Here is a 12,664-nt window from a genome sequence, read left to right on the forward strand (position 1 = left end):
CATTGGAGGAAAATCCTGTTGGGAGAAGATACAACGTTCAATGGTCACATCATCTTTGTGTCAGATTTCTGTGTGAAAGGCGGCATTGTAGCAGCGTTCAGTAAACTTCCAGAAAACTGCAAAACAGCCGAAACACTGACTTCCTTTAAAATCAAGACTAAAAACCTGCATGTTTAGTTTGCTGGAACACTGATCAGCACATTTGATGTGTGTTTGCTTGATGATTTTGATGAGATGTATTGTTTATTGCTTGTTTCATAATTGGTTACTGTGTTATGTTTCTATGGTGTAGAGCATTTTGAACTTCTTTAATTTGTTGGACTGTGATACACAACTAAACTCAAAGTATAGTTGTGTATCACTAAACTGCAGGTGTAGTGATATACTTGTAGTTATTCTGTCAATAGTTCTTGTCAGAAATATTGGCTTCACTTGTGAATCTTAGAAATCACATTTGAAATTTGTTATTAACCCAAAATGACCCTCAAAATGCAAAACTTATATATTTTTTAAAATATTTGTTTCTTCATGGCTGAACCCATATATTAATATATATTAATTGATGTCTCATCTTTTTTTACATGTACTTTTAAAATTACAAATTGAAGAATTTCAGAAGGCATTTTATTTTAGGTTTTAGTGTTTATTTATATGGACTGATACAAAAGCAACTTTTTGAAGCTTTATAATGTTACTCCCCCGTTGTTGTGATGACATGCCAAAGGGGAGTGTCAGAAAGAGTAGGAGCTTCTTAAAAAGACAGAAACCCATTTCATTGCGTCCCATATGACTATGATGTGTCGTCAAATTTCTTTTAAGTTATTTTTGGTGTACAGCATTTTAGGAACAGCTGAAGGCAACAGAGTTACTTGATTGTGCTATAAAAAGGGACTATGTGCCTGGAAAATACATTATTCCCCCCATTAAAAATGTACATCAAATATATCCAATGATTTTATTACACATGACAGTAAGTAAAACTTTACCTCTGGTCTTTTCACACCCAATGTTTTCAGACTTGGTGCCTTCTAGCAGGGTTTACTGTCAGGAAATGTGATTAAATGACTCCAGAAAGGGAGAGGTCACTGACTGAGTCAACTGCCCTTGAACTAAAATAAAATGGAATATAGAAAAAGCTTTCAGATAATAATGTACAATTGAATTACATGCTTCCTTTGAGAATTGCATGACTACAGATTTGTCTGATTTGTTTACAGATACGGAAAGAATGTAGAAATAGACAAAACTGCAATGGATATGAGCTATGAAATGGGACTAAATATGTGGGAACGAGGCGAGCTCACCAGGCAGTGGCATTGACACTAGCACAGAGCTAACAGAAGGTAGATAATGTGTAGCTTCTGCTAGCACAGAGCTAACAGAAGGTAGATAATGTGTAGCTTCTGCTAGCACAGAGCTAACAAATGTCTCTAACATGAGACTCGCAAGTTAGCAAGATCTAGCGAAAGTCACCTTTTGCTAGCTTTAGTTAGCTTTTAACTTTAAGTCTTTTTCAATTGTTTCTTTGCATTTTTTACTTTTAAATTTCTCATCCGTCTGCTCTGTTAGCAGAAGCTACACATTACCTACCTTCTGTTAACTCTGTGTTAGCAGAAGCTACACATTACCTACCTTCTGTTAGCTCTGTGTTAGCAGAGGCTACACATTACCTACCTTCTGTTAGCTCTGTGTTAGCAGAAGCTACACATTATCTTTAAGCTCCACCACAGCTTTCTCTCTGACCTGTCTGTTAACAAACCTGTAAGCCTTAGAGAACAGCTGGATTTATACATACTAAGTATCACACAGGTGGATTCTGTTCACAAATCAGATGTTTTCTAAAAATAATTGCTTACGCTAAATTTTCTCTAGAGGTATTAGAATGAAGAGGGTTGAGTAAAAAATGTACACTATGCTTTTTGTATTTTTGTTCTATTTCTTTTCTTCTCCTTTACAAGTATGTGCTACTTACTATTGATCTGTTGCAGGAACTTAGAAGAAAATAGACTTTAATCCATCCATCCATCCAAATTTATTGTTACTGCTAGATTGCTGTGTGCAATACAAAGAACTGCCTGGACTCCAAAAAACATTTAAAAGTTGCTAATATTGTTTTTTTATTTTGATTCTGGAATAAAAACAACAGAAAAATAATGAAGTCATTAAGAAATGAAGTCTACATTCAGCAACTAGTTGGACATTACAAGCCGCTCATTATCTGAGGTCAAAGTTTGCTGTGAATCTCAATCAGACAGAAGTTATTACTGATTCGTTACATTATTACCCCAGTATTTACTAATACCATCACATATTGCATGTTTTCCTCCGGGCACAATATTAGGAAAATATGCAATATGGGATCAAATTAGTGAATGCTGTGGGAATAATATAACAAAACCGACCTCCGACCTGGAGGGCACGGTCACGGTCTGATAATTCCTTCACGTTTCAACAGGTTGGCGATTTTAAGAGTGACGTTCGGTAATGCAATAGACTGGATGTTTTGTTTTTTTTATTTGACATACAGATGTCCAAAGAAATCCATCTAATGTTATGAATATTAAGCTCTTTCTTCTTTTAGAAGTGATTGGCCTTGTTCAGAAAGAACACTGCTCCAAAACGATCTGTCTGTGCTGCCTTCACAGTCAGCCAGGCTGTTTGGTGAAGAAGAGTTTTGGCTTTCTGTATTAGAAAAAAAATGATAAAAAAAAAACACCAAATAAAATTCATTTCACTTTTGGAGTGGTGATGTAAAATGACTCTCCTTAATCACTTTATAGACTCGCTGAGCGAATTCCAAGGTGTGCAATACTGGATATTTTGGTTTTGATCCAAAGCCAAATAAATATCAAGTATCGCAGATACTGATACAAATCCTGAAACTTATTTAAGTATGACTTCTGACCTTTTTAATTATTTTGTCAAAACCTACGACAGAATTTCGATAAAGTAGGTATCTACAAAATATGCTAACATAATAAAAAAAAGTTAATATAACAATATACACATACAAACAGAAACAATCTTAACAAAAACAAATTTGTGTGCATTTTTTTAAATGCAAGAAAAATGTCATTTGAGAGCAAATCAAAGAAAAATCGTTTTTATGTCGAAATTGCAACACTAGAATACAAAAAAAAAAAATCTAAAGGGAATTGGAAACTAAAGTTTCAATCTTATTACATTAGTATCCATCGGATACCGATACCAAGATGATATCAATATTTATGGTTCGATCTGCTCATCTCTAATCAACACTGCTCTCAAGTCTGAGATGTTTCACAGGAGTTCAGGCATCAACAAGCATCAACTTAAAGAAGGAAATGTTGATACGTGGGATGTGAGACGTCTGACTTGTGGACTTGGAGCAGAAGGAAGTCAGTGTTTCTAACCGTTTAACCTTTCATTATCCACCAAACTAACAACCTGCTACCGCCAAAGACGTGGCCACAAGGTTCACGACTGCTTGATTTTTCATTTATTTTGCTGTGAATGTGCTCCAAACATCACCCTTCCTGTATTTACAGTGACGGCAAAACTCTGTGTATTCGACGTCCTTTGCGTTTCAAAGCGTCTTCTTCTGCTCTGGACTGATTTGAATGTGTCATTGTCACAGCGACGGCTGCTGTGTGACGGATCAAAATGGCGTCAGAACATTTGAGCGCAGAGACGAAGAGATTATCTGCCTGTGCAGAAGGACAAACTGCTCACTGGGGAAAAACGGCTTTCCTCCGTACATCTCTGGACGGCTGAAAAGATGCTTTCTATTCACCTAGAATGACAACGAGCTCACACAGGAGCAAAGAAATGCTTTTTAACATAGAAAAGAGGGAAAAGAATGAGGCTAAACTATAAGTAGACAGAAATAAAAAAAGAAAAGAAATTGTATGTTTCAATTCAAAGAGTTTGAAGTAATTTTTTGAAAATGGCTGCTGCAGTGGTGTCTGATTATATTACCATGGCACACTACAGCCAATGCAGATGCAAAAAATACATAAATAAAAAGGAGGAGTACATTGTCACCAAAAGTCTCACATTTTTAGATTACTCTCAGAAATTTGCTGGAAAAAACTCAGAAATTATTAGATTAATCTCAGACACTTTCTAGAAGAAAAATTGGAAATTTCAAACGTTTTCTTTTTATAAACTGTGAAATTTTGCAATTTTTCTGAGTTTGAAATTTTTTGGGGGGAAAACGTCTGAGATTGATCTCATAATTTCTGAAACGTTTTCTCCCAAATTTTCAACATTTCAAACTCAGAAATGTCCAAGAAATGTTTTCCAGGACGTTGCTGAGATTAATCTCAACATTTCGGAGTTTTATGGCAGAAATTTACTCTTTTTTTTTTTTTTTTCGATCTATGTTGACGCTCGTATGAGTGTGAATTGTTGCACTGGATTGCTTCTGCTTTCCCATCTCTGTTGTTGACTTGACAGACATGTTGCCATGTTTTTGTTTCAGGTTCAGCATGCAGCTCTGTGCTCCAGAAAGCAGGTAGCAGTCGATCAACACAGTTTGTGACTGCTTAGAAGTGAGACTCTACAACTACAGAAGATCTGCTGTTTCTTCACACAGCTGAAACCAAAAAAATAAAAAAATAAAAAACTCACGGCTCCTCGGGAAGATTATGCCATTGTAGCTGGCGAACTTGAGCTTCTTCAGCATACAAAACCTTTCGAGACCGAGTCCCGTTTGCACAGGCAGGAACCATGGATGACCCCTACCACAACAATGTGAACCAGCAGATGACTGAGGGCGGAGAGTACACCTACACTCAAGGTGGAGGAGGTCAGGACGGCTACCCTTACCAGACGGACTATCCCCAACAGGATGAGGACGCCGCCAGCGACGCCACCGAGGGTGCCGATGAGGACGATCAGATGTACGAGGGGGAGTACCAGGGCATCCCCCACCCCGACGAGATCAAGGAGGCGCGGCGGGCCGCCCGGTTGGAGGCCAAGAGGAAAGCCCGTCTGACCGCGCAGCAGCAGCAGCAGGAGGAGGAGGAGAGCCTGCCGGAGCAGTACGAGACCATCATGGAGGACTGCGGCCACGGCCGCTTCCAGTGGACGCTCTTCTTCGTGCTGGGACTGGCGCTGATGGCGGACGGCGTGGACGGCTTCGTGGTGGGCTTCGTCTTGCCCAGTGCTGAGAAGGACATGTGCATATCCAATGCAGACAAAGGACTCTTGGGTGAGTAGAAGCAAAGTGGTGGGACATAAAGGTGTCTGTGAAATTTGAAATCTCGACATTTATCAGAAGGGGAAGTGTTACACATTTTCCAGCCAAACGGTGCCGTTTCATAGCACAATCAAGAATGTCAGGACAAACTGAAGGGAGGCTGTTTTTCTGTAGAGAAAATAAAAAAGGCCAGAACGGAGCCTTGGGGAACACCTACTGTATGTACAAAGGAAGAGAAGGTGAAATGTAATCTTACTGACTCTGATCGATGTGTGTCTCTGAAGATTTTGCATCTAGTCCGTCCGTCCGTCCGTCCGTCCATCCGTCCGTCCATTTTCTAACACCCTTGTCCCTAGTGGGTCTGGAGGTGCTGGTGTCTATCTCCAGCTAACGTTCCGGGTGAGGCGGGGTCATCCTGGACAGGTCACCAGTCTGTCGCAGGGCAACATAGAAACAGACAGGATACACAACCATGCACACACACTCTCACACCTAGGGAGAATTTTGAAAGACCAATTAACCTAACAGTCATGTTTTTGGTCTGTGGGAGGAAGTCGGAGAACCCGGAGAGAACCCACGCATGCACAGGGAGAACATGCAAACTCCATGCAGAAAGACCCCGGGCCAGGAGTCGAACCCACTGTGCAGCCCCTAGTTTGGCCAATAATATTTTAAAATTTACAGTGTCCAAAACTTGTTTTCAAGTCAACAGCGTCACTCTTATCCAATATTTTTTCTTAATATTGGATTTAGAAAGTCTCTGTTGAGTTCTGGGCTAAATTGCATTGGGTGAAGTGAAGGGTGAGGAGCCGCATGAGCAACCATCAGCAACTAAAGCAACAAAATTAAAAAAATAAAGTGTAGGTATTCAGTTGTTTTTTTTTCAGAGAAAATAACTGGCTACACCTCTTATTTTATACACATGGAGATTTGACAAACATCAGTTGAAGTGAATTTGCCACCACAACAGAGCCTTACAGTAGATGGAATAGTTGCATTTCTCAGATAATTCAATTTCATTCAAAAGTGCTGAATTTTGCTCAAAGGGGAATTAACTATTTCATCCAAATATTTTCAACGAGCTGCTGTGGATCGTGAGGCTGTAAGGCAGCAGTGAGTGTTGAAATAAATCTCAAGAAGCATCTGACTGAAGACTTGTCATATGATACTCTCATGGCTAACAGCTCAATATTTAGAGAAGATATTCCTCAGTAACATGTAGGAGAGTAGGAAAGTACTGCTAATCCACCTCATTTGCTGCTGCCACTCCTCTTTAAACTTCTTTCTGGTCATTTGACTAGAAAGCAGAGAGAAATCCCTTTGGGTCGTTGTTCAGGTATTAGTTTTGAGATGCTAACTAATCAACCGCTCATGGGTCGCTCATAACCTCGTTGCCACAGTTGCGCACCAAGACAACTGTTTGAAAGTAAAACAAACAAAAAAAAGTACGACCAAAAATTCCTCAACCCAAGATTAACAAACAAAAAGAACCAACCGAAACTATTGCATGCTAGAGAAGATCCCGCTAACCCTACACCTGATGAGAAAATTCAATACAAGTTTCTTCTTCAACAACGTCAAGGAATATATTTGTGAGGCGACACGTTACTATCCTCTCAGGGAAGACTTGCTTTATGGTTTTTACAACCACCTTCACAAAATGTCCTCATTAGTGCTCATCAGTGCACAAGCCTGGGCTGTAAGCAGGGCGGCTCCATCTTGCTTCAAAGCCTAAAGTGAGAACGTCCCCACTGGCATTCTGACGGGTTTATTCTTGTATTAGCAACAAATGGAGTGTTAAATGATAGCATTTTAAAAAAACAGTGCTTTTAGATAACCCGCAAGATTTACTAATTGGGCTCATCTGTGGGTGAACGTGGAACTCGTTGGTGAAATGATGATGCGTTTTGCTTAGCAGAAATAATAATTTTTTAAAAAATCCTACAGATGTTTGGCTTTAAATATTTGCAACAATTTTTTTTGCAGTATTTGTGCTTATACATGATGGTAAATGCGACTTTATTACTCCCTGTGTTGGTTACATTTTCACCTCCTCGCCTGTGGTGGCGCTGCACCAAGAACTACAGAAGGAGACAACACAAAAACTTCTGAAGAAGACACTGAGCCGCGGCGTAGCAGAAGCGGTAACTCCCTCCTGGGACTGACTTAAATGAAATGTTCTGACAATTTTTGTGGAAAATTTGCAATAAACGCACAACTACGTATTGGTGCAAAAAAAGTGCAGGGATCTGTTGATTTTGCATGAATTGCCGCAGAGTTGAGAAAAAGTGGAGTTGGTGAATCGCGTTTCCATTACAAATGTGCCGATATTCCAGTAATGTCAAACAAATATTTTTGCAATGTTGCGGTGTTTCTGTTAACAATGAGACTCAATTCAAATGACATGTAAATAAGTTTGATTAGGCGATAAGTCATTAAAATTAAACATGCTGCGCCATCATCCTACCACTTCCTGTTGTCTTCTCCGTCTTGAAGCAAGTTGTTGATGCGAAAAAAGTGTTTCCATCGCAGTTTTGCAAAGTACGCTTAGTTTCGATACGGCCGGAAAACCACCTCAACCTCACGCAAAGAGTTTTTTGAAAAGCGTGAGTTTTATTTACAAAATCGGCATACTTCCATTTAACAAATTTATTTTTATAATTCCAATTTACGCAATTATGTCAATTGAAACGCAGCCATTGGTGTAGTTTGGCAGCAAACACATAAAAACTGCATTGATTGATTGATAAAGTAATATTTAAGCACACAACTGCTAAGGTTCTACTTATGCGTCCCTCTTTATTTTCTCTCCATTCAGTTGCAACTTTCAAAACACAATCTTGGGGGGAAAAAAAGTATTCTTTATTTTATTATTATTTTTATTGTATGCAGCTTTGTGAAAAATGTACCATGAAAACATCTGCTCCTCACTGTCTCCGCTTATAGCTGAGCAGCAAATGAAACCCCCTCACCTTTTATCTCCCGGACCTGGCGTGTAGCGAGGCGATGTAGCAGATTGCACATCACTCATTTCATCTCAACAACGGGCTCCCAGGACGAGGCGTGGCGAGAGGCTGATGAGGAGGCGGCCGCTGATTGCATTCAGCGTGTGTTCCCGGGCTAACGCGGAGCATGCTGCCGCAGTCAGAAATGCTCGGCGCCCCGCAGCATCCCGGCGCAGAGCTGTCAGACACGCTTCGGGCCTCTGACAGGCTGCTGGGTAGCGTGAGGAGAGGCCCCGGCGAAAATGAAATCACAGCATCTGTTTGTACAGGGCAAGAGGAGAGCTATGATCGCTGGCTTGGAATATGAAGCAGGGCCGCAGAGCGGTGCTGCCGGTTGCAGGCTCATTGCTCGGCACACCGGACAGAAGGGGAGCGGAAATATGTTTAATCTTCACCTGTAGTCCGGGATGGAAGAAGGTTTGCCAAGTGTTTTATTAGAGATTGTGTGTTTACCTTCTGGGTTTTCTTCCAACTGTCTAAAGAGTGAGGATGACATTTTGGGCCGGGAAGAGGCGGAGGGGGGAGTTAAAAATATGGAAGTGAGGAGAAAAATGTAGGAAGAAGAATATGTGAAAGGAATGTATGGTTTTAAAAAGTTGAGGTAGTGAATGGTTTGCAAAGTCTGAAAAGCGTGCAAGGAATTTGTGTCCATTCCTCCTTAGTGTGATACCGTTTATAAAATCCAGCTGCCCAGGTTCCTGTACTGAAATAGAGAAAACAGGTGGTCCGCCTTTAAAAAAAAAGAAAAGCTAATTTGATACTAGTGATCAAATTAAGCTTATACAGTAAATATATTAAGCGTATGCATTCCCACAAGACCTATTCATTTGCTTTAATCGACCTCTAAAGTCCGGTTCGTTTTGGGAGGTGTGAATCCCAAAACACCTATTTTGGTCTGATGCAGACCAAAATACTGAACTCTGGTCCGGCTAAAACACCTGATCCCAGTTCGGGTTGAAGTGAACTCTGGCACAGGTCGAATGCATACATGGATGCAATCGGACCAGAAACCGCTCCAAAAGCAGGAAGCAAATTGTAGAGCATGGCATTCTGGGTCAACAGAGCCAGAATAAACACATGAGTCTCACACCACAGGGAAAAATGACTCGGGTTTTTTTAACCAGACAAAAAAGAAATTCTACAACTACTCAAATCTGACACCACTCCATTTTTGTTTACATTTTGGGAAGAAGGTAGTTGCGCTCAGTGTCTTCTTCAGAAGTTTTTGTGTCGTTCCCTTCAGTAGTTCCTGGTGCAGCGCCACCACAGGCAAGGAGGTGAACAGGTTTTTCAATTAGTTTGGATTGTTTGACACAGTGTGAGTGTGAAAGAGAACCACAGCAGCTGGAAATGTAATCAATGTTGCAATTTTGGTCTCAAAACAAACCGACACTACTGGACTATCAGGCGTGAAGTTGCCATCTTAAACAAACTTAAATAAATTAAGTTTGACAAACTTAATTTGTTTGTAACAAAATGTTTTTTTTAAATTTGGAGCTCCATTTTTTCAAAAGGTCATGTAACATTTGCATCCTGCAAACATGACTCTTTGGATTGAAAAGGCTGCAATACTTGATCAAGATTCAAGAATAGCCATATGTCAAGACGGCCTAGTCAAAGCTCAGGCACAAAGCCAATGCAGATTCTGTGAAAAGACTTGACAATCAATGTCCAGTCAATATCATTAAGCTTCAACTATTTTATGAAGAAGACTGGAATAGTCTCTAGATGTTAAACGCTGGAAGGGTCAGAGTTCAAAAGACTCTGAAAAGTAAGAGGCTGAACACATGAGCAAGTCACACTTTTCAGACTTTAAATTCTAAAAAAAAACATTTAAAAGTGTGCCATTTTCCTGAAAACCATGCGTTTTCCTTTCACTTCTCATTTTAGAAGCCTTGAACGTTTGTGAATTATTTGAAAACAGTTCGATCAGCCAGCTGGATTACTGACATGTCAAAGATAAAACAGAACACTTCTCCTCTGTACTTGGAACATGTCCCTTCAAAATGCTAAATATTTTTTTGCTAATTGTTGACTTTGTGCACTTTCACCAACTGACAAAGTTGTTCCCTTTGTCTTTGACTCGCTCACACAAAGAACCAAAACTAGGAAAGCATCATCGCTGGGGAACCCATTACTCAAACCGTGAAAAATATGATCGAATGATTTGATATGAAACAATTTATAGAGATATATCTAATCTGTCTTGGGTGACTAAGTTCTGCTGACAAGGTTAGTGTTTTCATGACTCACTGTAAGCCGTGTGGTTTATCAGCTAAATTTGTATCTATTCATGGATACAATATTTCATCTTCTGCGTGTGGCAGATGGAGTTATATCGCTTTCACTTCCAATGCGGATGAGAAACGATGAATTCTCCTTCACCCTGAAAGTATTTGGCAGCTTCAATATATTAAAGGAGACTTTTTCAAAAGTAATGTAGCTGGGACAGATCTTGATTCTCCACCTGAAGGACACAGTTCCATCCTCTCAACCTGTACATGCATGTATACACACCCACACACACCCATACACACTCTAAAGTTGGATGTTAAGCTCATTTTCACATTGGACCACATGATGAATGTTCTCAAAGAGCCGGTTGTGTCACTATATATTGGTCACAAACTGTTAAACAACTAATTAGCTTCCTAACGATAACCAACCGCTTTGACTCCTTCCAGTCTGGTTTTCGTGCTCACCACAGCACAGAGACCGCCCTCATAAAAGTCTCCGTGTGATATCATATATGGTGATATCATATATCTTATATGGTCAATGACATCCATATAAATACGGACTGTGGGAGAACCACAGTGCTGGTTCTGTTGGACCTCAGTGCAGCTTTTGACACTGTTGACCATGACATATTACTGAATCGACTGGAGAGTTGGGTCGGACTCTCCGGTCCAGTGCTTAACTGGTTTGAATCCTACATAAAGAACAGGGATTTCTTTGTTTCAATTGGAAACTCCTCATCAAAGAGGTCAAAGGTCACATGTGGGGTACCCCAAGGTTCAATCCTAGGACCCCTTTTATTCAATATTTATATGCTCCCACTAGCTCAGGTTATAACAGGAAATAATATTAGCTATCATAACTATGCAGATGACACACAGCTCTACATTACGATGTCACCAGGTGACTCAGAGCCCATCCAATCACTGAACAGATGCTTAGAACAGATAAATGTGTGGATGTGCCAAAACTTTCTCCAGCTGAACAGAAACCAAACTGAAGTTATTATTTTTGGACCTATTTTGGATCTAGAGCTGAATGCACAGCTTCAGTTATTACAACTAAAACTATTACAACTTACAACTATTACAACTAAAAACCAGCGATCAGGCCCAAAACCTGGGAGTAGTGATGGACTCTGACCTGAACCTCCAGAGCCACATAAAGACAGTTACAAAGTCGGCCTTCTATCACCTGAAGAACATTTCCAGGATTAAAGGACTAATGTCTCAGCCAGATCTAGAGAAATTCATCCATGCTTTTATCTTCAGTCGCATTGATTATTGCAACAGCGTCTTCACAGATTGATTTGTCGTTTGTCCAACAAATCAATCAAACAGCTGCAGCTGATCCAGAATGCTGCTGCTCGCGTTCTCACTAAAACCAGGAAGATAGAGCACATAACACCAGTTTTAAAGTCCCTCCACTGGCTCCCTGTAGCTCAGAGAATAGACTTTAAAATACTGTTGTTAGTTTATAAATCACTGAACGGCTTAGCACCACAATACATTAAAGATCTGCTGTTGTTGAATCAACCTTCCAGAACCTCTCAGGTCTTCTGGTTCTGATGTGCTCTACATCCCCAGAACCAGAACGAAACGAGGAGAAGCAGCTTTCAGCATCTATGCACCACAAATTTGGAACAAACTTCCAGAAAACTGTAAAACAGCTGAAACACTGACTTCCTTTAAATCTCGACTAAAAACCCACCTGTTTAGGATTGTATTTGAAATGTAATCAATTACAAATTTATTGATGGAACTTGACTTAATGTCGTGTTTTGATTGTTAATTCTATGTTGCATGACTTTGTGGTTTTGTTTATGATGTAAAGCACTTTGAAAAGTGCTATATAAATAAAATTTGATTTGATTTTAAAATATTAATAAATAGCTGTGTCTGCATTCAATAAGTACTATTTAAAAGTAAACTATAGTCAACATTTTTCAACATTGATAAGTCGCCCGAACATTTCAGTCCTTATTGTGATTTTTTCACAATTAGAATCACTGATTTTTGTGATGGCAATTTAGAAATGTTTGCAACCGATTTTGCAATACTTTACAATAAACATGACTTTTTGTTATTTTCCCTATTGACTATAGCGTGACATAGTATGAGGCAGAAGTAGCAGTAGCAAGAAATACTGCCACCTGCAGGTGGGAGTTTGCATCACTTAAGACCAATGTTATAAAAATTGTTACAGAAAATTTGCAATAAGCAAAAAAAAGTGTGAGGAT

The 12,664-nt window shown here is 39.7% G+C and overlaps 1 protein-coding gene across 2 annotated transcripts in view; it reads left to right on the plus strand.

The window, feature by feature from the left end:
• The window catches only part of LOC102232448 (synaptic vesicle glycoprotein 2B-like), a 31,693-nt gene that overhangs the window by 2,885 nt on the left and 16,144 nt on the right, over nucleotides 1–12,664 (plus strand). Inside the window, exon 2 of one of the 2 annotated variants that reach the window (XM_005802493.2) lies at nucleotides 4,463–5,194. In XM_005802493.2, the coding sequence (XP_005802550.1) occupies nucleotides 4,711–5,194 (484 nt within the window). In that variant the 5' untranslated portion in view covers nucleotides 4,463–4,710. Of the gene's footprint in view, nucleotides 1–4,462; nucleotides 5,195–8,474; nucleotides 8,605–12,664 lie in introns of those variants that run through there. The other variant, XM_023331913.1, reaches the window with a different exon arrangement.

Source organism: Xiphophorus maculatus, chromosome 4, assembly GCF_002775205.1.
Source record: "Xiphophorus maculatus strain JP 163 A chromosome 4, X_maculatus-5.0-male, whole genome shotgun sequence".
Classification (NCBI taxonomy): domain Eukaryota; kingdom Metazoa; phylum Chordata; class Actinopteri; order Cyprinodontiformes; family Poeciliidae; genus Xiphophorus; species Xiphophorus maculatus.